Source organism: Truncatella angustata, assembly GCF_020726525.1.
Source record: "Truncatella angustata strain MPI-SDFR-AT-0073 chromosome Unknown BKA67scaffold_2, whole genome shotgun sequence".
In the NCBI taxonomy this organism is placed as follows: Eukaryota; Fungi; Ascomycota; class Sordariomycetes; order Amphisphaeriales; family Sporocadaceae; genus Truncatella; species Truncatella angustata.
In genome coordinates, this window is record NW_025763382.1 from 611,632 (window position 1) to 639,369 (window position 27,738).

General features: G+C 50.3%; 8 protein-coding genes across 8 annotated transcripts; 2 read left to right on the forward strand and 6 right to left on the reverse strand.

Annotated features, from left to right (window-relative positions):
* Window positions 1–6,689: 6,689 nt before the first annotated feature.
* On the reverse strand, window positions 6,690–8,296 carry BKA67DRAFT_154192 (uncharacterized protein). Its single transcript, XM_046095125.1, has 3 exons — window positions 7,826–8,296; window positions 7,596–7,693; window positions 6,690–7,317 (listed from the first exon to the last, which is right to left on the reverse strand). The coding sequence occupies exons 1-3, from the start codon at window positions 8,151–8,153 to the stop codon at window positions 6,949–6,951; spliced, it is 795 nt and encodes a 264-aa protein (XP_045960615.1). The 5' UTR covers window positions 8,154–8,296; the 3' UTR covers window positions 6,690–6,948.
* Window positions 8,297–8,723: 427 nt separating this feature from the next.
* Window positions 8,724–12,144, reverse strand: BKA67DRAFT_531655 (vacuolar protein sorting protein-like protein; the record flags this gene model as incomplete). The annotated part of the gene is made up of 6 exons (XM_046099411.1): window positions 8,724–10,097; window positions 10,147–10,482; window positions 10,534–10,767; window positions 10,821–11,831; window positions 11,908–12,048; window positions 12,118–12,144. The coding sequence occupies 6 exons, from the start codon at window positions 12,142–12,144 to the stop codon at window positions 8,724–8,726; spliced, it is 3,123 nt and encodes a 1,040-aa protein (XP_045960616.1).
* Window positions 12,145–12,170: 26 nt separating this feature from the next.
* Window positions 12,171–13,706, reverse strand: BKA67DRAFT_551770 (uncharacterized protein; the record flags this gene model as incomplete). Its single annotated transcript, XM_046101777.1, has 1 exon — window positions 12,171–13,706. A coding segment is annotated over exon 1 (776 nt), but the record flags the coding sequence as incomplete, so codon positions are not given.
* A 921-nt stretch (window positions 13,707–14,627) lies between these two features.
* Window positions 14,628–15,733, reverse strand: BKA67DRAFT_154238 (uncharacterized protein). Its single transcript, XM_046095126.1, has 2 exons — window positions 15,252–15,733; window positions 14,628–15,192 (listed from the first exon to the last, which is right to left on the reverse strand). The coding sequence occupies exons 1-2, from the start codon at window positions 15,422–15,424 to the stop codon at window positions 14,904–14,906; spliced, it is 462 nt and encodes a 153-aa protein (XP_045960618.1). The 5' UTR covers window positions 15,425–15,733; the 3' UTR covers window positions 14,628–14,903.
* A 950-nt stretch (window positions 15,734–16,683) lies between these two features.
* Window positions 16,684–17,472, forward strand: BKA67DRAFT_154259 (uncharacterized protein). Its single transcript, XM_046095127.1, has 2 exons — window positions 16,684–17,024; window positions 17,117–17,472. The coding sequence occupies exons 1-2, from the start codon at window positions 16,904–16,906 to the stop codon at window positions 17,341–17,343; spliced, it is 348 nt and encodes a 115-aa protein (XP_045960619.1). The 5' UTR covers window positions 16,684–16,903; the 3' UTR covers window positions 17,344–17,472.
* A 790-nt stretch (window positions 17,473–18,262) lies between these two features.
* Window positions 18,263–19,162, reverse strand: BKA67DRAFT_531659 (SNARE domain-containing protein; the record flags this gene model as incomplete). Its single annotated transcript, XM_046099412.1, has 1 exon — window positions 18,263–19,162. One exon carries the CDS (start codon window positions 19,160–19,162, stop codon window positions 18,263–18,265), a length of 900 nt encoding a protein of 299 aa, XP_045960620.1.
* A 1,623-nt stretch (window positions 19,163–20,785) lies between these two features.
* Window positions 20,786–21,928, forward strand: BKA67DRAFT_512353 (uncharacterized protein; the record flags this gene model as incomplete). The annotated part of the gene is made up of 1 exon (XM_046097465.1): window positions 20,786–21,928. One exon carries the CDS (start codon window positions 20,786–20,788, stop codon window positions 21,926–21,928), a length of 1,143 nt encoding a protein of 380 aa, XP_045960621.1.
* Window positions 21,929–22,274: 346 nt separating this feature from the next.
* BKA67DRAFT_154269 (uncharacterized protein) lies at window positions 22,275–24,642 on the reverse strand. The gene is made up of 4 exons (XM_046095128.1): window positions 24,393–24,642; window positions 22,934–24,306; window positions 22,687–22,879; window positions 22,275–22,632 (listed from the first exon to the last, which is right to left on the reverse strand). Exons 1-4 carry the CDS (start codon window positions 24,436–24,438, stop codon window positions 22,535–22,537), a joined length of 1,710 nt encoding a protein of 569 aa, XP_045960622.1. The 5' UTR covers window positions 24,439–24,642; the 3' UTR covers window positions 22,275–22,534.
* Between the last annotated feature and the right edge of the window lie 3,096 nt (window positions 24,643–27,738).

Here is a 27,738-nt window from a genome sequence, read left to right on the forward strand (position 1 = left end):
GGTAAGGCACATGTACCTGGTCTCTCTCTCTCTCTCTGTGTGTGTGTGTGTGTGTGTGTGTGTGTGTGTGTGTGTGTGTGTGGTGTGTTTGTATGCTTGGCTGGAGCCGACTATGGTCCGAAAACCCGGCACTGTGCATGACAATGTTGGATACTTGCTCAACGCCAGCTTTGTTGAGTGTTATTGTAGACGCCCATTGTCTTCAGGTGTTGCTGCTGGCCATCTTCTCGGTTGACTGATTTCAGCTGGTGTGGCAACACCTCCCAACCTGTACAAGTGAAAAGAGCCTCCTTCAGTGGACAAGCGGCAGGCTGGGCAATAGATTCAAACCCAACCGACCATGGGAACTTTCAACCCTCTCGTCCCAAGAGTCCTTGACGGGGAAAGGGTGTGTCAGTGCGCCTAGGCCCAAACGAAGCGTTATCTTTTCATGGAACCAAAAGATCAGATCAGATCGTATCATGTTTATTCTGTGGCGGTGACGGAACCGAATCATGAGAAAAGGTTCGATTGAAGGATAAGTGTTTCAAGAGTTTCGTCGTTTACCGACGAGAAATACGCATCTCGTTGCACAACATGAAAACAGACATCAATATTTCTTCCTTTGAATACCAAGGTGTGATTACCCTTTCTCTACAACTCCAGAGTTGGCTCCTAGACTAATAGTAATAATGTAGGAGTATTAGTTCCCGTCTTTTGTCACCTCGAGGATCCTCACCCGGCATTCGTGGCTGCTCTACTAACTACTTGCTTAGTGGTATGTAGTCTCCAGGAGTGGTCTTGACAAATATACATACAGTGCGAACATTCTGGCACCAAGGCAAAAAGCACAGATAAGATCATGAGGAGGAGGGAGGTTGAATCATTAAGCCAAGCAGCGCTAATAGCCCCCGAATTGGTTTTCAAGGCACGGCCCCGGAAGATCTCACGCTTGGTGGAGGAGTTTTGTCAAATCATCTGCTTGGCTTTGCTGGCTTTCAGGCTCGTAAAATGACTTGGTGTGCCCAAAGTGCTGGGATCGTTAGAGGGGCTAATGCTTAAGGGTTCACTGAAAAGCATCCCACCATGCCAAACCCACTCATGTAGCGTCACTTCTGGTGGGAAAAGTGTCCCCGACTCCTCAGCCGTTTTCGCCAGACAATCGTAAAATCCATGAGGTGAACTTAAAAATCGGGAGGCGTAATTATTTCCGGCCTGGTTATCTGAAGCAGAAAAAACAAACCGCCCCTCTGCCCATCTCCAGATCAGGATTGGAACAAGTTTCAAGTCCAGATCTTAATTTTACCCGAGCCACCAAAAGCTGCTCGGCCGGGAGATCCAGATACCTAGCCGCACAAGAAGACTGGGGTGAAGCACGGCGCCGAGTGCTTTGCCAAACCCTCAACCCAAGCGGACAAGCGACCGACGAGAGCGTTGGAGCAAGCAGGGGGACTGGGGGGTAGCTTATCGACGAGCTGGGTTGTTCTTACAGGGTCTGTGTGAGACCTGAGGCTTGACTGCGAGTCGTTTATGACTCTGATAAAGGTCCTCAGTATTTGACTATTTGTCGATGATCCAATCACGTTGCACCCGCTCATCAATGTTCAATTGTCTTCAGATGTTGGGTACACACACTTCCAATCTTCTTCCGGCTACACAACCAATGACGACAAAAGAGGCACGGCTTCAAAGTATATCTCTGGAAGCTTTTCGATAGCGGCACCGTACCTACTTCAGTGATGATTACAGGCAGCTAGTAAAACTTTCCCATCTACCAACAATGCAGTCTTGCTTGTCCCTGTATCGACTATTGGCTGCTCTATCTGCAGGACCAAGTGCCATCGAGCGATCGAATCATCAGTTGTGAGCCGATGTGACATGAAGAGCGACAGATGTCGACGGGACAGATTCATGAATGAAAAAATCTAATAATTAAAAAAAAAAAAAAAAAAATGAAAATGAAAAGCATGCTGTGAAAACATCATCAGGACTAACGTTTCTTGTGTTGAGCCAGCCCAACGGTGGTTCTCATTGACGAAACTTATCATATCAGAATTGTGAAGAAACAAAGTTGACTGCTTATATCGTACGGTCAACGTTTAACGCCATGTATGTCTGGATCACAGGTGCACACTGGCCACATGTAACCAGGACTGTACCAAGTGCCTTGGCTGTCCTTGGTTGTAGACATATCACAGAGCCATAAGTAGTTACCAGTACAGTTTTCTTGCGCAGTCTGGGGGCTGGGTCTTCAGTGACTTGTCCAGATATGAGCCCTGTGCACGCTGCACAGAGTTACAATCTTGACTACCCTGCCAGATAACCGGCAGATCCTGCTAGGTTAAAAGCATTGACTCGAGAGCGGCTCGAACCAGGAGTACATATATATTTTTTCTTAGGCAAGGGGCCAAGTCAGTGACCAAGTGTACTTTGCAGCGCTGCAAGCCCAAACTCTAACTCATTGCCTAACCTTAGCACAATCACCACGACAAGAAGCAATGATCCCTGTAGAGGCTAATGCGCAACCGGCTATGCGCAGGAGCAAAACCTCAGGGCACATTCTCAGTTGATCCCTCATCACCGATTATAGAGCTCGACGTGAGGCAACGCCCACAAGCGGCCCGATTAAGACCTCCTGGCAGCTGTGGAAAATATGTAATACTGTACTCATTGGCACAGGCTTGGGGCGGTGGGTATTCCAGAGAGAATCTCCTTACAGTAATCTGTACAGTGCCTGTGGGGTGCAGCTCTCAGTCCATAATAATCTGGGGTCTTATACTATCACTCTGAATAGTCGAGTTCCGTCTCACTCGAATCCGCATCGCCATTGACGGCTGCCGTCATGATCCAGTTAACTACTTGACGGGCAATAGCGCAAGAACAACCCATCCGATAATGGCGTTTCTTCGTCGGCTAGAAAGTTTATCACGCTTGTAGATACCGACTGGACGATGTGCTCGTGGTTTACTGGTCATAGCCACAAACCTCTTGGGGAGGAATTCATCGATTTCCGGAAATCACGATGCATTTGCCGCCGGGCATCAATAGCTCTGTTACTGACCACAACATTACATGAAAGTACACCCGCTTGCGGGATAGCGGGAGACGTACTCCCATGTCTGAAGCCATTTATTGCTTTGTTCACGATGCCTTCATTCTTCGCTGTCCTATAGGAGACTGCATGGACCCAGGTCTAGACCATGTGCGTCGGCTTACCAGAAACAGTCGAGATGCCGCGGATTTTACCCCAGTGCCTCAATCCTGTGTGGCCGTGACCGTAGCATCGTGAAGTCCGCCTCCGATCGAACTTCCAGTTGCCAGTCTACGCTGTCCCCCGTAACAATGCAAAACAATTACTTGCCCACCATTCTAGCTGCGGGTCAACTCGGAACTCTCAGCGGCATTTTCTGCAACAGGGTGAATGTAACGCATCATCGTGCATGGAATCCTCCTGAGCCCAATTTGACGGAATCATGATACTAAAAACTCATGAACGGGACCTGATTCTTGAACAACCTAATCTTAGCCACCATTCCCAGTTGATAGATTTGAAAATAAACAGAGCACGAGTTTGTGAGCCCACGAATCTCAAGACTTGAAGTTCTCTCCATGTTGCACTATTCTCCTTTCAACTTCTCTTGCATTACGGTCGGTCTAATACCCTCCTGGTTAGGCTTGCTGTATGCAAAGCTAGGGGGTCACACCAAGTCTGTGAGTTCCTTGCAACCGCGAACAAGGTAGATTTGACGGGTCGGTCTCTTCTCCGTCGTCTGTACGGATCCGTGTACTACCGTACAGTAGACAAGGGAGGAAAGTATGATACTACCTTCTGCCACGATAAGCTACTTTTCATTCGATCCACGATGCGTCAGCTGAACGAAGTCATTCAAAGGCTGAAATATATTTCTTTGCTTTGATATTAAATCACCCTACCCAATTACACGCCGCATCGCTTCCGGGACGGCCTTTGCTACATGCTACCCTGACATGCGAGCCTACTGCTTCTTGGCCCCTGACGAATCTCCAGTTCAACGCAACATCTATTGGACCTTGATCATTTAGTCTCCACCAGACTATTCGTCTACGTCACCTGAGAACCCCAGCCAGAAACTCCATCGACTTGCCTCAAGAGAGGTTTCGGCGATGAGACCGGCGGGAACTGCCTTGCGAAAGGCCCGCAGGCCCGCTTGCTGGGAACTCCCCAGAGTATCCACTTGCCGCAATATCGACCAGAACGAGGCAATCACCCGCTGCAAGCGCTGCTACTAATCTATGGAGACATAACAATACATCTGCTGCGTCAAATCTCAATATCAACGAACATGTGTGGAAACGCTTACAGCCGGACAGATGTTTCGTCAACATCGTCCCAACCAAGTAACTGGATGCCCGCCCCCCTCTCCCCCTTTACATTCAACTTAACGAAAGATAGCCACACCTGTCATCAAGAGCTTGAAGGGGAAACGTGGGCTGTCCGTCGTTCCTTGTAGCCAAGGACCGACAGGGAGACGAATGTGATATATCACATATATCATGCGTCTGTTCGCGAACTCTAATCCATTGCCCCAGGACCCCTTTGGATTCCCAATTCAAGCGCTATTGGACAACCATCAGTCCATAATCTCAAACGTCCATGGCAAGCCTGCTTCCATGGCACACGAACATTGGACACAAACAATATCCTGGAAGCAGTATCATCCGAAAGACGTTGTGCAGTATTGTAACGTCTGGTTGGCCATCCGACGACACCTTGGAAGCGCTGATCGTGCCATAGGCCTTGTCAGCCGCTTGATGTGTCAGACAACGAGCTCGCCCTGATCACGATGCTGCTCGGCCGATAACTGTCTACCGCGCGGCTGAGCAACAATTGAATCCCGTAAACCCCAGTTCTCCACATACGACCACCTCCACGGGGCCCCGGATATCTTCTGGATCTTTTTTTTTTTTTTTTTTTTGTCATGCGAAGTGACAGACCAGACAAGCAGTTCACCTTCATCCACTCGCGGAATGTTACCACGTACTAACGGTTCCATCGGAGCGTTGCAGGCAAGTAAGCATTGAAGCATCGAATCTCATCATCTATCAAATGGAGTTGCACCGATTAGATGCCGCTGCCCCTCCATCATTTAATTTTAACACAGCACGTTTCTCTCCGGACAAATGACACTGGCGCCGTTGTGATTGGTCCTTTGCGTCAGCACATGAATAGACTACAACATCACAAATTGGACCCCTCTTCACAATGTTCCATTCATCGAATATCACTCATACGTCTGCAAACCGCCCATACTGGAGTCTATCCGATATTAGACCTTGCCACATAATTGGCCGGCATAATGCATGCGGGTGATGGTACTGGAGCACTCGTGAACAACATCGCGACCATGATAGTATTAACCAAATATCCCTCGTGCTGTACGGAAGGAATGGGAAATATCTAGCGCTGCACGTCATCTCATTATGTTCCGACCTGCATTGCTTATCCAGATCTATCTACCTGCCTCCTGCAAAAACACATGCGGAGGCGGAGAAATTCGGAGGCTCTCCTCCACATACAGAATAACAAAATGCCTTCACTTTTGGTACAGCCTCAAAGTGAGGGGAGGGGTTGTTTCGCTGTTCAATGAATGTAGCTCAACAGAACGGTCTTGACGTATGCTTTGGAAAGGGCAACATTACCATGTGATGGTACTCCAGGGCCTCCTTACCTAACAAGGCTGGCCATTGAAACCACACGAGCCACACCGTTTTGCGCCTTCCATGACCTAGGGACGGTTTATGACTTGATGGGGTTTCAGCACGATCATACGACTTGATCAAGCCACACCACCCTACCCTTCTTTTCGGGGTTCCCAGTCAAATCTTCTTTTTCTCAAGCATTTCGACCATGAACTTACCTACTTACCCCACACAGCCACACACTTTTCTGTCCGTGATCGTGCTGCCTTCTCACAGAGTTGACGCACAATGACGAAATCATCATGTACAAGAATCGCAGCATTGGCCACAGTGTTTCTACAAGTCATTTTCGCACACAGTACTCCTTGCCATCTCTGGATGAGGGTTGATAGTCGAGGAGGGTCGCATGGTATCCTTTCCCTCTAGGTGACTGGCTAGGATAACTGCGAGGCAGAAAATAGTGATCACACAGTCTGGTTTGCTTTCCCGCGCTATATGTTGTCTCATAACTGGACCCCTTCTTTTTTTCTTTCTTTTTCTTATGGACCCTTCTTGCCGAGACTTTGCGACACAAACCTTATCTAGGGATGCGGGCACACGGTTTCCATGTTCTTTGATTTTGGCTTTTTCTAGAGACCGGCTCACATGCGTCTTTTCCCCCACTGATAATCTGATATCCATATCGCCATGTCTATGCGGTACTATATATAATCAGTGGAGCTAGTCAGAGCAAATGGTTTCATGGCTGGATGGGTTTCGCCGGATGAAGCATCAATATAGAAACATGATTTTGGTTATTGTCCACGTTCCGGCTGTCCCCGTTTCAGTGGGATTCTCAGAACTGCCACTTCCCAAATGTCTGTCATGTGGATTTGCGCGGCTTCTGAAATAAGGCATCGATGTGATTGGTAGGCACAGATGGTAGGGAGTTGGCGAAATATGACATATCGTCTGGCCACGGATCGCCATATAAGAGGTCAAGCGATAAATGGTACACGTTTGTTTACTTCCTTTGCCAACGTCAGGTAATATTCGCATGATGATATGGATTGTTACACGTGACAGCCGGATTCCAGTCTAAAACGACTGCTGCATAATGCCAAAGTGAAATTAGAAATTGTGTTAGTGCGGCGTCGTACCTATACCGTCGTAGATGTGTATCTATATTCCAGTCATTCGTGATCTCAAGGACCACCATGTTCACGCCTATGCACACCCGTCCGTCCTACATGAGAGCTGAGAGTAGTTCCCGATCATCCCAGCCCTGCTACTCCAACCCGATACTCCCGCCTAATAATAAACCCTCCTAACCCACGGCGGATCGAGCAGGTCCAAGGCATTTTGTCTGCCCTGGGCCTCTATGGCCAACCGGGTCTGGTTGGCTTGCATCTTCTCCTGGGCGGCCCTGATGCTCCTCTCCCGGACCTGCTCGACGCGCCTCTGGATCTGGGGCGGCATATCGGCGGGCAGGCACCCGCGGGGCAAGGGGCCCAGGTGCGGCCAGACCCCGTAGCGGGTCATGACGGCCTGGATGGCGCGGTGGCCGCGCTCGGGCTCCGCCGCGTGCTCCACGGCCATCATCTCCGTCAGCCCGCGGAGCGACAGGAGCGGCATGCCGCCGTAGGGGAGCGGTGTGCGCCCCGGATTGCGGACGACCACCTAAGATGAGAACTGGGTGTCAGCACGGCACAATAAGCCTTTTATTTTTTTTTATTTTTTTATGAAAGGAGGGGATGGGGGTTTCGCGTATTGCTTTAGATGACAAGTTCACACTTTTGGGGTAGATATACAAAGTCGGAAGGAAAGAAAAGAAAGAAAAAGCGAGGAAGGAAGAAAGAAAAGGTTTCAGCAGAGAACAACATGCAGCCTGATCGAGGTAGACTATAGCGCAAGTTTTCGGCACAAAACCCGAGCCCCGGCCGAAGAATCCCACTTACTTTGTGATCGAACGGCCAGGCTTCACAGGCCGCTTTGAGTTCGGCATCTGCAATGTCCTCGGGCGTGAACATGATGTTCCCTTTGAGGTTCGACTTCCCTATCCTCGTTATTAGCTCATGTAGTCCCTCTGGATTATGCCTCGCCCCATATATCCCACCCCATTTGACCACCTCGTGACCAAAGGATCGGTAGTGGATGGGCAGTAATCAAGATGGAGAAAAATACGTACAAAGATCCTCATCCGGCTGGAACTGATTCAGGGTCAGGAAGATCGAAAGCACTTCCGGACGTATATACCCAGTCCCCTGCGGATCTAGATGGGGGAAAATGGCAGCCATGAGCTGGTCGAACAGCGGCGTCGGAGAGCCATCAGGGTAATACAGCGTAGACCATTGGCTAGGCTGTGCTTGAGCAGGTCTCTGGTTACGCGGGGGTTGCTGGTTCTGCTGTGGCCGTCCTTGCTGTTGTGGGCTCAGCCGTGGAGGGAGACGCGGATTTGCTGGTGTCCTCAGCTCATATCCTGGGGGCCGAGGCGGGATTGGTGGTGGGTTGTCCATTGTTTGATCCTTACACAAATCACTCTACTTAGGGGCCCCGCTGACTGATGGTCAATAATACCCGCTGAACTGACCTTCAGATTGATTCTTGAAGTTCAAGTATAGAAAACTAAGAGAATAAGATACAATTAGTTTGGAAGACGATCACATCCCCATATAGCCATGTGGTGTTGGCGCCCTCCCACATAATACTCAGCCGCATTCACGTGGAACGGCCGGACAATCAAGCATTAGAGCTCAGAGAACTTCATTGGAGAGCTGTCATTGTTTAGCATGCAGGATTGGCCATGCGGCTAAGCCTGACCTCGTTGTTGGGCAGTCCTCGCGGTGCCAAGACACAAGTATTGATTTCCATTTCAGCTGGCTATACCCTTCTGGACCATAACGGACGCCAGCGCGGAATTGGTGCCGCTACACCCTGTTGGCTTGGTTATCACGTTTTACAACGAGATACTGCATCATTGTTTAATGATATGTTTGCCGTTATATCTGATTATACTTCATCCTTTCATGGGAGACGACAAGATAGCTGAAAATGCGATTGTGCTTTGTAACGTATCCTCATGCGATCTATTCCGGAACGCTGACCCCAGCACCCATAACACCCTGACCAAACCACTGCGCCACGGTTTTGAATCTCTCGTCCCCCTTCCCTTTGTCAAGTGCGTCTTTGAACAAGTCATGCCTGTCCGCTCTCTCCTCTTGGCTGCGCTTCATAGCGCGTACTGCCATATTACTGCTTGCACAAAGAGGACACTCGGTCTCGGTGCCATCTCCGCTTTGCTTGAGACATCGCTGGTGGAAACTGTGTTTGCAGAGGAAATGAACCACTGGCAAATCCAAAAGTCCGCCACACCCAGGACAACGTTGTGGTTTCAAGACAGCGGGCTTGGTTCCCAGCTCAGCAATCTCGATGCGCTTTTGCTCTGTCTCTTTACGGAAAGAATTGATCTGCCGGCGGTTGGCCGCAATCTCTCGGCGCTCCCGGGATATGGTTTCTTGCAAATAGGGCTTAATCATACCCATCGTTGCTACTGCATTGGCCCCCAGTGTTTGAATAACCTGCAATGGAGCCATCAAGCTGTCTTCATCGATTCGTCGCAGTACATTTGCGAGCTCCTCCGGACCAGCCTCTTCGAGGACCTTAGTATCGGAGGTGAAATATGCCAGCGCCGCAGGGTAGAGTTGCGGCTCCTCAGGTCCATACTTGCGTAGGGCTTTGATCGTTCCTCGAGTATCCTTGGCGCTAGTGTAAGAGCGGAATATGTCGAACAGAAGGCCGGACTGCTCTTTGACCAACGTGGTGCCATCTCTGAAGTCCGAAAGGTGTGACAAGAGCAAGACATTTGAGTTTTCGATAGGTAGGTCCCGTTCCGATATGAGCTGTTTTGCCTTTCGCTCCCACTCTTCGCGGTCCTCGCCCTTCTTTTCGCTAGCTTTGTGAAGGTACATCTCGAAAAGAGTCGTATATATGTCCGACTTATCTGAGTCTTTCAGAGATTCTTCTTCTAGATATGCTTCGAGGAATATGATAAACTCATCAGAGTGATCGATGAACGACGAAAATGCTGTCCGTGGTGTTGGTGGTGTATATTTTGGCGGCTCAATCAGATCTGGATCTAGTGTCGCGGAAGAAAGGTCGTTCTGCGTTGTCGTGCTTTGGCCCTTACTTCCTGGGTCTGGAGTGCTGGAAATCGAGGAGGTATTCATATAGGGAAGAGGCAAAAGGTTCGTAAGATTCTGAACGGCGTTGGAAGTGCCCGCCGCCAGTCCTCCGAGCGCATTCCCAAGCGCACCAGTTGAATGTATTGGAGCTTCTTCAACTGTTGTGATCTGGATCTTTGGTTTGTATTTTCCCGTGTAATAGTCGATGAATAACTGTGTTGTATCTGATGGGCAATGCTCAAGTAGCACTCGTGCATATTTCATAAGAGCTGGGTATGCCTGCTTTCATCAGTAGAGCACTTTTATGCAAAGGAGTTCTTGTCCTTACCGCTTCTGGCTCAAGATGCCATATGAAATTGAGTGCGTCATTATAGTTCTTCGAGTCTTCGATGAGAATGTCGACTACCAATTCATTCTCGCCATGCTTCGTTGCCAAGTAAGCTGCCTGCTCGTAGTAACCACCTTGTCTGCACATAGCAATTGCTGTATCGGTATCAAATTTGAGGTCACCTTCCGACTTGATGAACTTTTCGAGCTTTTCCACATCTTTCAGCTTTGCATAACAATTCAGAAGTAGCGTCGTGTGGTCAGCAGTCGCTTTGTGGTGTTCGTGTAGCTGCTCCAAATACTGAATGAGATTATGTATCCTTTGTGTGTCGAGATACTGTAGAGAGTCAGCAATCCGTTACCCATGAGGCTGGGTTGATTTCAATACCTTGCGAATGACTTGGGAAGGTTCAGTGTTGTCAATGGCTTGGATATATTGAGCCATGGCACCTTCATAATCACCTTTTTGGTACAAGTGATCGCCGTATTTCCGGAATATAATATTCTGTTGTTGTTCGTCCAAGCCGACCTTCTTGGCTACACTGATCGCAAGTGGGTACAAGTTGCGCTGGTAGAGAAGGTCGAGCCGTTGTTGGAGAGATTTCTCGTGATATCGGTTGACCTGCTCATGCATTAGCCAGTCCAGGCACATAAGCACAGATATCAGTGATTTACCTTTCCATCTTGAGTCAGAATGAACAAGTCTCCCCAGATCTCAAACAAGGCCTGTACTTTAGAGATCATAGTCTCGTTGTGGGCGACGATCTGGAGTGTTGGATCGATCATGGTAAAAGTTGAGGCACTGAACAGAGCCTCCGTACTGCCACCACCAAAGCGTCGCCCGACGCCCGAGTTACCAGCCGATGGAGATGCAGGGGGTGAAACGAGGGCAACGTAGTTTTGATATGTTTCGGCCAACGTTGTCGTGCCATCATTTGCGAAACACAGTCCTCTGCCATCCAGGTTGTAGTAGTACACAGCATCGTCCCTGACCACGATGATATCACCCGTCTTCTTGTTCAGTGTCATGCATCCGACTGCGCAACCCGAGTCCTCGACCGTTCTCGGAGGTTGACCTTGGCCTCTTCCGGTGACGACAACCTTCAATAAGCGCGCTGTCGTCGCGACAAACAGAGTGGTCACCTTGGCTTCCGATATGAACTCAACGCCCGTCACCGGCTCTTCTGATTCGTGCACTATCCGCTGTTTCGTCCCTCGGTCATGTATTAGGTCGCCGCGTATGAGAGTTACGGAGCCGTTGGCGAAGCCGACAGCAAGTTGCGACAGGTCATCCAATGCGGTAAACGCGGATACTGGGAACTGTTTTCGGCCATTGTTGATATTTAACGTGCTTAGGCAAGTGGGCAACCCCGTCTTCTTGACGGGCTTGTCCAGGGCCCAGACCTTCAAGACTGGCTCATTGCTCAGATCCTCGGCGACGGTAACCAACAAGCTCGTCCCCTCAACCTGGCGCATGTGTGTGATTCGTCCCGTCTCGTGGGCGTGGAAGCTCCGAACGACCTTCCAGCTTGCGCCAACGATGCGCACATATCCATCGAAACTTCCAAGGAATAGGCTGTCGGAGCCGGAGCATACGCTGGATATCTCGTTTCTCTCGAAGAAGGACCGCGTCTCGTCGTCGCCAAGCTTGACCGGGCTTACTTCGAAGAAGTCGAACGCTTTCCACTATGTGCAGTCAAGTCAGTACGTGAGCCCTGGGGCGAGGCGGTCGTCTCGAATGGCTACAAGGAACTTCACTGACCATTAACAGAGCCATGATCACTAACTGGGCAATATGGCCGCCTAACTCATTAGCATGGTCTTTTGCGACGTCCGCATCGTACTTGGAAGCTCTGGGCCTCTGGACGGCAGCCTCGCAGCCTGTCGTCACTGGTGCCCGAGGCTGTCAAATGGAGTTTAGCACTTGACCCCAACCTACAGTGGGTTTGCTGGTGGCTAGCCCACTACATACAGTGCCAGGCACCCAATTACAGTACATGGTTAATCACTGCATAGTGCTTTTGACATTGAGCAGTCGTCTGGCTTGTACGCAAGGTACGGCGCCAGATACGACCCTGACTCACTTGCATATAACTTATTGAATCACGGCATTTTACGGAAACACCACATATCTGAACCCGAGCATTGCAAGCCCTCTCTGACTTCTCAACCTGTCGATCTTGGAGTGTCAAATGGCCAATCCCCGTCTCAAGCCTCTGGTAATTTATCTCACAAACTTGCTCTTCTTTTCTTGTTTTTCTTTTTGAAAATGAATATGTATAAGTCTAAACTTTTACAACTATACGGATATATTGTTTCGCTCAAAAATCAACTACTCTGCTCATGACCCCGGCCTGCGGTATCTAGTCAGCATCGAGCCTAGCAACAGGCGGTGTGTCGTCCACCTGGATTCCTCCTCTCTTCTTCTCATTGGTGTCCCAGAACGGCAACCTCCAGCCACCCTCTTCCTCCGGGACGCTCAACCACAGTCTCATCAGGTGGCGTCTAGGCTTGCCAGAGTCAGGGCTCCAGTCCCTGTATGCTGTCCTGGCATGTAGCGTGTGCGTGTTGGCCACGAACTGAATGTCGCCGACCTCTAAAACCATGTGCAGTCTCACCCTGTTGCAGGTGTCCTCCAGGAGCTGGGTAGCCTCAACTTGCTCTGGCGACAGCGGTGGGATCACTCCTGCATCGGAGAATCTCTTTAAGCTGCGGACGAAGTAAGGGTCCCACTTGCAGTACACCCGCTGCTCGCGCTCGGGGTTGGCCGGGTCCTCTGGCTCGAGGTAGAAGACGGCAGTCCGGATATACGGGTCCTCGCCCTCAGAAACCTCACCCTTGCGGTCGAAGTACCAGACGGGCTTGGTGAGCAGCTCGGCGATGTCCGGTCGCTCTTCTTGAAGAATGTTCCAAACAGCGTGGATCGAAGACACGTCAGACTCTCCGCCGAACTCAGCCGTGGAAAGGCACAGCAGACCGACAACATCCGAGTCGTCGGCGTGGAAGAACTGGCGAGCATTTGTTCTGTAAATACGGACTTTGTCGATCTGTGTGCTGTCGTCGCCGAGGTCCTTCACGTGTCCAAGGATGTGGCCCCTTCCATTTTGTGATACAGGGTAGCCAATGTAGGCACCAAGACCCATGTAGGCCACAGCCGACTTGTGGCTTCCCCATTGTTCCGTGGGAAATCCTTTGTAAAGAATGAAACCCTTGCCGTTCAACAGCTCCCGGCGGATCGAGGCTAAGGACGTTGCTAGGCCTGGCAGCGGGAAGTTGTCCTTGCTGATACCGGTCAACGGCAGGTTGAGCTCCTGAAATCTGTCCGCTGCAGCGGAAAGCTCAGCGATTTCCTCTTCAGAAAATTGGTGGACCCATCGCTCAGGGTTGTTGGAATAGTCTTCAGGTTGCCAGACAGTGGGCCCCTCAACGCGCTTGGGGAAAGCACTATATGGGTAGAGCTGATCGTATTTGGGAGGATGTTGACCTATCGCCGTCAATGCTTGCTCTTCCAAATTATTTTTTTCACGTCATAAGGCTTACCTGTCGTCTTAAACCCATCCGGGAAGACATTCTTGTTCACATTCTTGATTTCAGATTTGAGCTTTTGAATGTAGCCAGACTCGGGCTCGTAGTCTACTGCAGTCGGTGCCATTTTGGGTAAGGTTGGGTTGGAAACGTATAGGAGTTTGGCTTAGTATACAGAACAGCTAATGCATAGAGAAGAGAAGGACAGAGGGAGGGTTAAAATAGCAATAGGATTTGCATTCTTCGTTGAAATCTCGAGCCATTTCTTCCGTCACACTAAATTGCATCATTCACACCATACTGGATCCGATACATCTCTCCCGCTTGTCTGCCTTCCGATTTTGGGTGCTGCAGTGCTCTGGTGCGAGGCATTGGCGAGGGGTATCCCAGTTGGAGTTGGCGAGCACGCAATCCAGCTCCAATTGCTCACCATCCCGAAGCACGGCTGTCCGCACCGTTTATTGCCGACCGATCTGCTCGGCGGCCACAATGTAAACGTCATGTTGCTCTGATTAAACATTTGAGAAAATATTAGTCTCTGTGAGCGATAACAATCGCTCATCATTGGACTTGTTAATTGGATAATGTTTTGTGAGGGCTGATCGGAGCCCATCCGTACGATGGCTGGAGTTATATCGTATTTCCCACAATTGAACCCATATATTTGCGACAAGTCGATCATACATTTCAGTTGGTGCCCTAAGAATCTATTTTCTTTTGCCGAAAAGAAGAACCGTATGTAGGCTACAGCTTTATACTCGGCGTGGGTCCCTGTGAAATTCAAACGATTGTATTCATAGGATCTCTTGGTTACAGTTTCGTTGGTGAGCCTACCACACCGCACGACCGTGTACAACAAGGTACGGCAGCATACAGAAAACACAGCGCTTGACGTAACATACGAGGTCTTTGGGCTGAGCCAACTCGGCAGAATCTTTGTAACATTCGAACACTTCCACCAGTTATACAGTATGCTCTAATAAGTCATCATGGAGATCATTTTGATATTTTGATATTTTGACCTGAAACCAAGGCCAAAGTACTCGTAAGATGGTCATAAAGCCATACACCAGCACTATGAGAGGCGACTTCAAAATATTTTGAGTTGTTCCCGTGATTGAGTGAGAGGCCTTGACATAAGTAATTATGTGCTGAAACGCATTCTCGTCATAAGTTCTCATCCAATGGCTGCCCATTTTCATTTTCACCCGGACACCAACGCAGCCAAACATCTCATGGGTTGTCGAGAGTGAAATCAACATTTCCAGTCGATGCACCCCCGACACAAGTTCCACTGATACTGCCCGTGGGACAAACTGCCCTCGCAGCACGAATGCAACCTTCCCAGCGGCCCTTGGAGATATTGATGGTAGCACCGCTCGTCGCAGCCTTGAGGGTGAAGAGAGCCGTTCCCGACTCGCCTGTTGTGCTTTGTGGTGCGCCTCCGCATTTCGTAATGGCACCTGCGATGCCGCCGCAGATACCCAGCTCTGCTACATTTTGATCGTGGAACACAATATCCCTGCGAATCGTCAGTAATCCAGGGTATCGACATCGTTGGGATTATCTATGAGCACCTACACGCTGGGGTTTGTGCAATCCACGCCTGTCACTGCGTTGGGGTCGACCGTGCTCGAAGCACGCATGGCTAGGATCTCGACATGTTCTGAGTATCCAGGTATCACGGGTGTCGCGAAGACAGAGCTTGCGCTGGCCACAAGAAGGAATGCTCCAAGGAAAGCTGTGGACACCATTTTGTGATATTACCAATAAAGAATGACCAGACCTGTGACCAATATAACGAAAAGAATGCAACCCGATCACAGATCGACGAATGGAACGAATGGAACGAACGAAGGCTAAGAGGCAGAGATGACTGATGATCCAACTTGAAATTAAGGTGTGGATAATCTTACATCCAACTTATATATAATGCATCGCGGAGCAACCGATGTATCGCGGAGCTCACCAACCGCTGGACACGTCAAACTAAGCTTATAAAACTTTATGAGATGGCACCCTGTCATGCCCTCATCTCGATAAGGACCGAAGCTGTCCGCAGAATAGAAGCCCAACCAATGACGACTATGCCGCTGATCCGGTTGCGGGCTCAGTGATACAGGTTGAAGATCAAAGGGTGATCTGAGTGCAGTATGCCAAAATGAATCCAGACAAGTACGAAACATGAGATGAAGCATGAAGTTTCTTGAGGCTGAAATGCACGCCGTTTGGCGTTTATGGGGTAAGGAGTTGAGATGTTGAGACGCGCGCTGTGCCAAGTTGGACATGGATATGGCCTCCCAATGCTACCCTTCAATTGGCCATCAATGGGTATCAGCTTAAACAGTCCATTGTAACATTTTCGGATATCGTCAAACGGTATATGTCGATCGGCTTATTTGTATGTTCGAAGAGGTCCACAAGCTCGCACTAGATATCAGTGCGGTTCTCAAAATATTGGCACTGCAGTTCGTGGAGCTGACAACGACACGATGCGCAAGTAGTGATGTACGGCAGCATGTTGCGCTATCTTTGACCATCAAGGAACTACGGAGCAATATCCAATAAACACAAGGACTCGTGCTCTCTGCCTCGATTATCAAATTCTTGTGTATAGGACGTTTGTCAGGATAGCTCCAATGCAGAATATCCATCAACAGAGTTATGATAGCTCAGGATTTATCGTGTGCATAGAGTTATGTATGCTGACGAGGATGAGGGCTATTGCACAAGGTTTTGTGTCGCTTGGCAGGCCATCGATACCACTGAGCCAAATAAACACGCTATCGAAAAGTGGTTACGGGCTCAAGCATAGTCAATGTGTCAACCACAATGGTAGATTCCATCATTGGAAGAAACCGATCAGGGAAACCGATATTTGATTCTGACTACCGAGGATAATTGTCCCCAACCCATGGTCAATGCGGCACTATGCCAGCCATGGCGGCTCTTTGTGGGGAACTATGCTGTCACAATCCGATCGTCCAGTGCATAGTAAATAATAGTGACGTCACGGCAAGCCCGTCCAATGGACAGCACTTGTTTTGTCCCTCAGGGCAGTTCATAGGCCAAAACCACGGAAGAAGCTACAAATTCCAAAGCGTCTACAGACATCGTGAAATTTACATCAACAGCCTCTATCCCGAGCCATTGAGTCAGCTTGCCTTACACTACGAGATAACAAAGAAAGTCATACCTTCGACACTACTAGTAACCTCCCACATATCATCATAATGGCCTCCCGCACCTTCCTCTCGGCTTTCCGCCCCGCCGCCGCTCTGGCAAGCCGACAGACCATTGTTTCGCGAAGCATCGCCACTACCGCTGCCTTGAGACACAAGGAGGACACCCTCCGTATGTCTCCCCATCTGCTTCGCTTCCCCATGCCTGCCGACGTGCTCGAGGGGTTATAGATATTCCACTGCTGACCTGTGTACACTGTTAAGACGAGAGGCAAGAAGACTCCAACTCCTCGGAGCGCCACAAGCAGGACCTCCTCAAGAAGCAAAAGGATGGTCAGGGCCACTGGAAGCCTGAGCTGGCCTCCAATGCCGAGGAAGCCATCAAGGCGGACCGCAGCGGAGATGAGGACATCAAGAGCCTTCAAGACCGCACCAAGGCAACCGCTGAGGAGACCCACAAGAAGGGCACGAGCATGCGTGATGGTTTGTAAAAAGGCAGAGATACCATCCTTTCATATGCGAACTAGCAGCGTCGGAACGAGCTCGTGTATAGTCACGGGTCGGAGTTAGGGCGGCAGGCTCCACGAAAGCCGAATGGTCTGAGATAGCAGGTCTTGTTTTTGCGTGTATATATATTGAGCCACTGGATAATATCGCTTGCCAATCGAAATGTATTTTCAAAGGTACAACCGAAGCTGAGTGATGTACTTCGAAATAAGAGTGAGCTAAAACAAGTGATCACTTTCATATGGCTGTGTTAGCTTCGACGGGAAACGGATCAACAACGCCGAGTTGTCCTGAGAAGAGAGTCAGGCTCACTTCTGGTCAGATGCGCCGAATATGCTTGGCCACAAGAAATCACATCCGTCATGACTATGCCAGCGCAGTGCTTCAACCTCGAGAGAAGAAAGTTATACAAATTTTAAGCGATACCCTTGAGCAGTTTTATCTTGGTATTTGCAACCAACATAGTAAATGCCGGGGCGGCGTTCGCTCCTCATGCACAAATTGAGCATTTCAAATGTGGAAATTCCCAGTATCTTGCGAAAAGAGATCGACACTTGGAAACACTTGCTCTTCTAAATTCTCTCACATACAAATCATACACAAATCTTTCCATGTATACGGCGCAACCAAAAACCATGATCAGTGACTATACACATGCTAGTACCACCACCGACTTGATGTCGAGCAGCTTATAATATCTTCCGAGAACCCGGTGCTCAGACAACTCCCAAACGCCTAACAGAGATGCAATTTACTTGAACATGCTTGGTCTTCCTCTACAGCCGCCCCAGAAACTCGGGGAACTAGGCACAATACCACTGCTTTACGGCGCCCCGTTCAGGTGATGTGAAGCGACAGGCGAGCGAACATACCGTAGTTCTCCTCGGCCTGCGAACTCAAGGTCTACTTCAACAACGCAATAAGCAAGACCAATACCACGATCAAGACGATGATAGCCACCAGCTGCTTGTTGTCGCCCGCCGTCCTGGCAATCTTGTCCACCCTCCTCTTGGCGCGGTCCAGGCGACCCTGATGCCGGTCGACCTGGACGTCGACCTCGTCGAGCATGGCAACCTGGTCGTCCAGCTCGTCGCCGATCTGCATGCTGAGCTCCCGCTGCCGGGAGATGGAGTCGCCCAGGGCGTCGAGCTGCGCGTCCTGCTGGTCCAGGATCTGCTGGTGGTACGCGTGGATCTGCTGGTTGTTCATGTTCTGCGAGTCGATCTCGTCCCGGTAGCCAGCGCTGTCGTCGCTCGGGTTGTCCCTGTACCGGGAGCCAAAGAGCTGCGCCTCCAGATCCGGGTCCCGCGCGTCATCGTTCGACGATGATGGGTTGTCGGAGAACCGGACCATCTTGGAATTGTTGCGCTGGACGCCGTTTGGCCGGAGTGCCGAAGATGCCGAAGCCGACGCCGACGCATCAGGGCTGCCGTCTTTGTTATGCGACAAGGTGTTGGCGTGTGCAAAGTCGGCGGCGAGGGCCGGGTCGTTGGGGTGCGTGAGCGTGGATTCGGCGCCCGGTGACGAGAAGCCGTGGAACTGCGATTGCAGGTCCTTGTATTGCTGCTGCAGCTCGGGCAAGTTGTCGCCTATCGTCAGGGCGCCGTCTTCGTCCCCGGCCTCCTCCAGCCGCCTCTGCTCCTTGACTAGGGCCTCTAGGCCATCGCGAAATTGGTCGAGCGACCGTGAAATGTGGCCATCGTTGGACTCGGCGTCGAGGTTGAGGCTCTTTGCTCGTTGTCGCTCGAGAAGTGAGAGCTTGATGTGGTCCGCCAAGAGGAAGAGTTGGTTTGCGCTTGACATGGCGACTATGGCCCCAATAAATGCACGCCTCAAACAGAATGCACAGAACGAAATGCCCGCAAATGTTTCAGGCTGAACGTTGAGGTTTATGATGGTTCTTGATGATAGATGAGTTGCGAAGCTGTCCAATCCTTGGGAGGATGCGGAGTTTAGGATAGCCAATGGACGGTGTGCCAAGGCGGACGTGGTAACGACTATTGTGTCCAGATGCTGCTGTATCTCGAGGGAAATCGAAGCCCGAAGCCAGGAAATACTTGTTTATTTGTCTAGATATTTAACCATTCTCGACCATGAGTCCGGAAACCTAGATTTGATACTCGGCTCTGGTTGAGTTATTCTACGGCGGTCTGAGGACCGACGCTACGTCAATGCAGCCAACTTGGCGCAAGCTAGACCTCACAATCCGTCGTCACTACACTTCAACACTTAATGTAGATAGCCATGGCGTTGAGGTATCTCGCACTTTCGAGATCGACAGCCAGTCCTGACCGAACTATTTCTCGTCGTCCTTGCATAAGAACATTGCGAATAGATCATCTAAGACATAAGCGGGCCAACAATGTTTTGGGTGCTGCTATACACTGATCTATTGTAATTATCGATAAGCACAAGACGTCACCAAAAAACCTTATGACGAGGGACCACGAGTATCAGACAACCACTCTAAAATCCGTTGGCAGGTGTCGGAGAGACCAATACCAGGGGGCTATCTGTATACACCCAGCAAGCAGTTGCTTTGCTCACTTATAGATAATTTGCAGCCAAGGCCAAGAACAAAAAAGCCAAAACAGCAGAAAAAGATACAACCCCCCTCTCCCCCAAAGAACACATCCCATACTATATATCAGATTCACATTTCACGAGATTCGAGCACTACAGTAGATTAAGTATTTAGGCATGGAGCCAATACTGTCATTGTGTGTTGTAGTAGCCACCCTAAATTCAAGTGCTATGTAGCTCTACTTGCTGGGAGCCTTCGAAATCCCTATTTAATTGCCGTCGCGGCAATACTTGCACCCGCTGGCGTTTGCGGCGACGCACGAGCATGGAGCACCACCCCACTAATAATATGCATCTTCGAGGCCAGACCCCGCGATCCGGCTGAAGACCCAAGACTATGGGACCGCTTTGGATATCGGACAGTGGACTATCCAATCCAATGTCTGCCGTTCTTTTCGTCGCTAAGTGAGCCATGCATGGCATGGCTGACGGGGGCTGCAGGCTGCAGGAAGGGTGTTGATCTGCTGCAGAAACCTAGAAGGGGGCGCCATGTGTCTGTATGATCATACGGTCGACTCAGTCCCCTGACAAATCTCCTTGCTCAATCGAGTACGGCAGCGTGTGTCAGCAAAGCATCATCACGTCGCTATCCCTTTAGCCGCGGGCCGTCAGACCTGTGGATCTCGAGTTTAGACGGCAGATTAATCTTCGAGCTTACCGTCAAGCAAGTGGGGTTTGATGAAATGTTGAAAGACCCTGAACCCCTCATGGCAGCGAAGTCGCTGTTGACTGGGATGGTGGCTGGGTATTATTTTCTCTCACGGTCCTTCTGACGTCTTCCTTTCTTGATACCCATATGCCGTCTACCAGTGTAGAGATATCAGCTGAAGCACCTCAACGATAATGTCTCTTCCCACAGGTGTATACCGCGCCGACCAGGTCGGCTCTCTGCTCCGGCCACGAGAGATTCTTGCTACCCGTGAGAAGGTGGCCAGCGGTGAAGTGTCCAAGGAGGCCTTGAAGGAGTTGGAGGATAAGTACATCGCCGATGTCGTGAAGAAGCAGATCGCATCCGGCCTCCGCGCCGTGACCGACGGCGAATTCAGGCGCGAGTGGTTCCACATCGACTACCTGGTGAATCTGGGAGGCGTCGAGAAGCGCGGCGCCATGCAGTCGACCAACCAGTCCCACGGCGGCGTCATGCCGCCCAAGCTCGTCGTCGTCGACAAGATCTCGCACCCCGAGCCCATCCAGGTCAACGACTTCAACTACCTGGAGTCGCAGATCGAGGCCGCCGGCGCCAAGGGCAAGGTCACCACCAAAGTCGCCATCCCCTCCCCGACCATGATCCACTTCCGCAACTCCCGCGAGACCATCTCCGAGGAGGCCTACCCCACGCTCGAACCCTTCTTCGACGACCTCGCGCGTGTCTACCAGGAGGAGCTGGCAGACCTGTACGCAGCGGGCACGCGGTTCGTGCAGCTCGATGACACGAACCTGGCGTACCTGTGCGATCCAGGCATGCGGGCCGAGGCCGAGAAGCGGCACGGCGACGCCAACGTGCTGGCGAAGCAGTACGCGGCCCTGATCAACAAGGCGATCGAGAAGCGGCCCAAGGACATGGCCATCGGCATCCACCTGTGCCGTGGCAACCACCGGTCGCAGTGGTTCGCCCAGGGCGGGTATGAGCCCGTGGCCGAGGTGCTGTTCAAGGACCTCGACGTCGACGTCTACTTCCTCGAGTACGACGACGCGCGCTCTGGTGACTTCTCGCCCCTGCGCCACCTGCCCGAGAACAAGATCGTCGTGCTGGGCGTCATGAGCTCCAAGGTGGCCAAGCTCGACGATAAGGCCGAGATCATCAAGAGGCTTCACGAGGCCGCCGAGTTCTGCCCGAGAGGTCTGAAGCAATTGTGCTTGAGCCACCAGTGCGGCTTCAGCAGCACCATGGAGGGCAATGAGTTGAGCGAGGACGAACAGTGGGCTAAGATCCGTCTCGAGGTAGAAATTGCGAAGGAGGTCTGGGGCGATGATCTGAGCGTGTAAATAATTATGTTGAGGGGTAAGTTGGAGGAGCGTGTGAATGGGACGCAAAGAAAAAGCATTTGAGGGGAGTTTTAACATCCGGTACATATTCAGAGGCCATGATTCAACACAACTGGGGTTTGGTAAGGGGCCGTGGCAACGAGAATGAGATCAATGACTTGGCACAGTGGGCCGTGATTGTACACAAAGCATTACCGGCAAATATTGCAGTTGTACCTCGATTTAAGTCGTAGCAGAAAGAAAAATCAATTAGCTATGAGCAACTTTTTCGCAACCATCCTTTTCCCAAGAACTATACAAGTATACAGATCGAGTACTATCCCGGGACTCATATCTGCCCCCTTCCTTGAGAATTGCATTACACCGTGCCCGACCAATGAGTACACGTTCGGCATTCAATGGGTATAGAAGAAAGAAGTATCCGTACTGTACAAGCCAAGACGCCGCTCAGTCCCTATGGCCAGTGATCTCGGTCCGATATGAAGAGAAACGGAAAAACATGAACCCGCAATCTGGTTGCACCAAGCATTATATGTGCCAGACGAGTAGGAGTCCGGTCCTTATTATACTCTATGGACATGGATTCGGATCATCACCGTCAGGAGTTTATGCGCCGCCAGGGGGCTTAGGCATTTCGCCGCCAGTTTGACCTTGTGCAGCCAGAGCCTGGTACCAAAGGGCAATGTAGTTCTGGTAACCGCCATCTGAAGACACATCAGTAAGATGACCAGAAATTTGAAATCGTTTGGTGAACTTACAGGCTGCATAGGGGTCAGCGCCGCCATTAGCTGCTGCCGGAGGTTGGCCAGCAGCGACAGGATTGGGCTGGCTGTGGCCGCCCTGGGAATAACTGGGGTTGTCGTAGTCACGGCGACCTTGGGTGTGGCCTCCTCCACGGCCGCCACGACCACCACCACCACCACCACCGCCGCCTCCACTGTTCTTCTGACGCTACAGGTCTAGTCAGTCAAAGCGATACATTGCGTACGTTCATAGTGCACTTACCACTGCCTCAACCTTGTCTTCAATGGCACGCTTTGCTCTACTGATAGCATCATGGGAGCCTACCAATCCGATTTCTCGTTCTGTCTCACCAGGGCCAGATGACTGAGAAACGTTGATCTTACAGCCAGTGGTGTTTTGCATTTCGCGAATGGTCTCTCCGCCCTTACCGATGATCATGCCAACAGCTTCAGAGGGTACAAAGATTGCATCATTGATCTTATCATCACCACCAGCGGGAGCATGGCCTCGACCGCCTTGGCCGAAATCATTCTTGGGGGCACGGTCAGGCTTGCTGGGGGCAGCGGCAGCGCCATTGTTATTTTGGCGGCTGTCACTGTCCACAATCTCCATGATTTGCTCTTTGGCTTGGGCAGCTGCTTCTCGTGTACCAATGAGGTTGACGGGCCGGAGACCGTTGACACTCTTGGACTCACTCGTAATGTTGATATGGCAGCCACTGCGTTCCTGCAGATCACGGATAGTCTCACCACCACGACCAATAATGAGGCCAACAGTTCGATCAGGCACCATGATTTGCATGACATCTTCACCCTCGCGGAGCGGAGCGGGAGCAGGAGCAGGAGTACTGCGGCTACCACCATGCGGGTTATCAGCCCGAGATACTGCGCCCATACCGGAATCTTCAATGATCTTGTTGATGGCTTCCTTGGCCTCGGCACGGCTTGCACGGGGACCAGTTATTCTGCACTGACGGTAGGGACCCTGGTTATCAGGACCAGTGATGAACTGCACGCGGCAGCCCGTTGAAGACTCAACACGACGGAGGTTCTCGCCCTGTCTACCAATGATCAGACCAACTAGGCTCGATTCTATTTGGATGGTCTCAGTATCATCATCGCCGCCCCTGCCATTGTTACCATGGGGAGAGCCATAGGCGCCACGGCCTCTATTGGCACCAGGAGACACAGAACGATTATGACCATAGTTTCCACGGCTGTCATTACGTCGCTCATCTCGGTACGGATTGAAGTTGTCACGATATGCGTCACGGCCAGACGGTGAGCGCGAGCGAGATCTATAGTGCCTAGCCTCACCAGCGCGAGGATCATGCGATTGGTATGTAGGAGGTGCGCGTGACATATCATACGGCGAAGCGCCCTTCTCAGCTGCGAAGGCCTTTGCTTGGGCAATAGCATCGGCAATACTGACAGTTCCAGAATTGACGGGTTTGATAGCACTCAGATCAAAGTTACCGCTGGAGGAAGGCTGCGGGAGTGAATATGCTCCTGCGCCGTAAGGTGATACTCCAGATGGCATACCAGGCGGGTATGCACCAGGTGTCGGTGTCTGCTGGTAGGGCGGCTGCGGCTGAGCAGGGTTCGGCGTCGAGGTTGTGGGAGGTCGCTGTGCTGCTGAGAGGTTGCGAGGTTTGGTCAGTTGCCACGTTTACATCAAAAGCTAGGGCGTGGAATTGGATCGTGAAGATGGGCAGACCTACCAAGTGCAGCCAGGATTGACTCGATACTCCTATTAGCCTCGGCCATGGTTGTTCTTGCAATGCGATGTGATGCGATGTGATGTGACTTGCAGTCGCCGATTATTTTCAGTCTTGGAGAGTGCGCTGGGCTGGGCGGCAAGAATCAAGGCAGCCGACGACGCAACGATCAGTCAGATGCAGACAAAGGTCGATTCTGAATTCCTTGTTCAGAGTGAAGTATGTATGCAAATGCTAGGCGAATGCGAGGTTGCAGGTGACAATGCAAATGGCATGCGATGCGCAGAAATGTCCAGTCAGATCAAGTAGAAAATCGTCGCGTCAAGAATAACAGAAACTCGGATGGTTACGAGTCAAGATTCAATGTGCAAGAGTGGTGAAAGGATGAAGGTCAGAGCAATATTGCCAGTCGCATCAAGATTCACTAGAAGTGGTGAATGAGGTTGGGGGTTGCAAAATGAGCAGGTTCTCAAGAGACGACCAATTCAATCACTTTCCACCTCTGGACGACAAACGCAACATGAATTGCCGAAATTATTCCCTGGGGATCAAAAGAAGTTGCCCTTTCACTTGGAGACCAAAGGAAACGGTAGAATTAATGTTGTGGACAACCACACTGATGAAGTCCGAAGGTTTTGTTTTGTTTTGTTTTGGCTTGGGTCGATGATGGAACTGCAGGAGATGCTGAAAAGAAGAAGTTTATTTATTATATTATTGTAGGAAGTCGACGTGTGCAATAGCGCCTGCCGCAGCCCCTGCCGTGCATTTCTCTACTTACCGCAGTAATCCGTACAGTACAGCTGCAAACTTTGACAAGGGCTTGCAATTGAAGCTGCGGAAGCGCAGGCTTTTTCAGACGCTAGGCTAAGCAAAAAAGCCGTTTCCGCTTTTGTCAATTCTCCACCTCTCTCTTGGCCTGAACAGCTGCAGGGGCAGGCTATCGCTCTTGCCCATAGCAAGGGCCGCACTACATGAGAAAAGGCGATGGTGGAGCAGCCGAGACTACTTGAGGAGGTAAGTTAACTACAATACTCTTCTTTCTCCAGATTGTCGAGCACTATCATGGCTATATATCGACACACCATCAGATTTTCATCGGCCGAGCTTAAGGACAGTCTAAACGGTCATTGTAAAATCGCACACAACCTTTGACTGATTTCGCATCTCCGATCAGAAGGCCACACAAAGATTTGAATTCACTGAGGCAGCATAACAGCCCAGATTGAACCGTTATTAACAACTAGATAAAATCAATTGCTTACATATATACGCAATCAGTGCGAAGACCTCCCACCTTGGCGAATTGCTTTGCCGAATAATATGTTAAGCTTTCAATACCGCGTTATTGTTGGATCGTAGCTTGATTGGTGTTTTGTGTAATGCTACCATGGATCATACCCTTACGATCCCCACGACAATCAGTCAACGGTACGATATAGTATATACATATTCATCGTCAGATTTTCAACAAAGTCTAACTATGTAAACTCAACAAGGCACCAAATAGAGCTGCATTCGACATACTCAATGCTTTGTGAGATGTCGTGTTTGGACTTGATATCACCATCTGCTAGTGAATGCTGTTAGTAGTTATACAAGCTCAGTGGTTCCTACGACAAGCGTTGCGGGAATGATATCTTTCAACGAACCTGACCATCAACCCTCATATAAAACTTGATGGCACAAATGCTTTTTGCGGAAAACTCATCCCACTAGCTAGACAGCCGTTCATCAGGATTTGTTGCTGGCTGTCAAAAGCCACGGAGCTTTGCTCTGATGAGAATGAGCTGCATTTCCCCCTTTTTTTCAATTTTTTTTTTTCATAACTTTTTTCTCTGACGGCCTTACAGACTGTGTAGTCCTTAGGAGTATTTCAAATCGGACCGGATGAAGCCAACGGGTTTGAGTGATTCACGTCTGATTTGCTATCGCACTGGTGACAATCGCCCATGATCAGTTGTCAAAGCACTGCCCGTCGGATTCGACAATCAAGCAGGCACTGGACGATGGTCTGATGGCTGGGCGAGGCAATTATACGTGCAGGGCAAGTCACGAAGATTTTATACATCAACTCAAAAAGCAAACTACCATATAGAGTTTCTAAGAATATCAGAAGCTGTTAGACGCCTTCACTAAGCTTGTCTTGTGTGAATTGGCGCTGGTCAGTCAATTGGCTCAGGTTGTTACTGAAGATTATGGCGCTAAAACAACCTCCACCAACGGGCATTGCCATTTGGGTAATCACAGCCAATCAACAAGTTCCCAAACGCAATGCCTCAAACAGCACTCCGCCGAGTCTCAACTCACCTCTGAAATGGCTATTCCGCAGCTGGGGTCATGAGTTAAACCCGAGCACGAAGATCCCGTTTTTTGGCAGTCGATTAAATCAGGTTTCCTCTCGACTCTGGTGGCAAAGCGGTGGCCCTCGCAGGAGAGATCATCGCCCAAGGTCCTAGCGCACTTCGGCAAGGACTGAATTGACATACTGATTGGGCCTTACCCAACGAGATCCCTTGCGGAGCCAACCCTATTCAAGTTTAACTCACCCTTGAACGGCAATGTTAAGACTGTATCAAGCTTTATTCGAGATAACCTCACTTTTCAACGATCTTGCATCCCTGGGAAAAGATCATGTGGCTGTGCATGTCTCTGCGACCCTACTTGTAGTTTCAGCAATGATCGTCGAGCCGTGAGCTTGCAGAACCACAGTCTCTGTCAGGCAAGAACCTATTCAACTGCAAGCAATGTCGCCACAGATTTTCATGAGACATGTCTGGGCCAAATCCCAGTCGAGTACGCCACTTCGAAGATTTCGGATATTGCAGAAGATGGGCACCATCACTATATCACGTTTGGTGTTCCCTCGCACAATTCCTCGACTACTAGTATATCAAAGTATGTCATACGCACTCACCCGATGCACATGGAGCACCTTGAAATCTAGTCACTGTGCAAAGCCCAGTCAACGAAGAGTACTATTTAAAACTCAAGCTCATTTAAGCTGTCGTATAATACCCTCCCTATATTTGCTCAGGGTAATCTGCAGCTCCGGAACATTTTCAAAGTCCCTCCGGGACTATCAAGTGAGCCAAGGAATTCGCATGGTTCCCAGCCGACCCTAGATGATGGAATCCACTGGCTCACGATCGCTGACAGGCGCTTAAGGCTATCCACCAGACACGCGCGCACTTTCTCGAGCGGTAACCGGCAAAGCCAATTTGGCTCTGTTTGGACTGTGGAAACAAAGACGATTTTTGGATTTTGACTCTTTGAAGCCAGTCAGTTCGGTCAGCTGAGGCTTGACTGATCCGCACAATGTCTGTAAGCCATGAGGTGTGTCGCATTTAGT

Excerpts from the sequence above, each read along its gene's own strand:
- BKA67DRAFT_154269 (XM_046095128.1), bottom strand. The coding sequence starts at position 24,438 with ATGGCCGAGGCTAATAGGAGTATCGAGTCAATCCTGGCTGCACTTG. Across the intron at positions 24,307-24,392 it reads GTCAATCCTGGCTGCACTTG|CAGCACAGCGACCTCCCACA; the intron begins GTAGGTCTGCCC and ends GCAACCTCTCAG. Across the intron at positions 22,633-22,686 it reads CGCTGACCCCTATGCAGCCT|ATGGCGGTTACCAGAACTAC; the intron begins GTAAGTTCACCA and ends ATGTGTCTTCAG.
- BKA67DRAFT_154259 (XM_046095127.1), top strand. The coding sequence starts at position 16,904 with ATGGCCTCCCGCACCTTCCTCTCGGCTTTCCGCCCCGCCGCCGCTCTG. Across the intron at positions 17,025-17,116 it reads ACACAAGGAGGACACCCTCC|ACGAGAGGCAAGAAGACTCC; the intron begins GTATGTCTCCCC and ends TACACTGTTAAG.
- BKA67DRAFT_154238 (XM_046095126.1), bottom strand. The coding sequence starts at position 15,424 with ATGGTGTCCACAGCTTTCCTTGGAGCATTCCTTCTTGTGGCCAGCGCA. Across the intron at positions 15,193-15,251 it reads GATTGCACAAACCCCAGCGT|GGATATTGTGTTCCACGATC; the intron begins GTAGGTGCTCAT and ends GACGATTCGCAG.
- BKA67DRAFT_154192 (XM_046095125.1), bottom strand. The coding sequence starts at position 8,153 with ATGGACAACCCACCACCAATCCCGCCTCGGCCCCCAGGATATGAGCTG. Across the intron at positions 7,694-7,825 it reads CCAGCCGGATGAGGATCTTT|GGAAGTCGAACCTCAAAGGG; the intron begins GTACGTATTTTT and ends TAACGAGGATAG. Across the intron at positions 7,318-7,595 it reads CCTGGCCGTTCGATCACAAA|GTGGTCGTCCGCAATCCGGG; the intron begins GTAAGTGGGATT and ends TTCTCATCTTAG.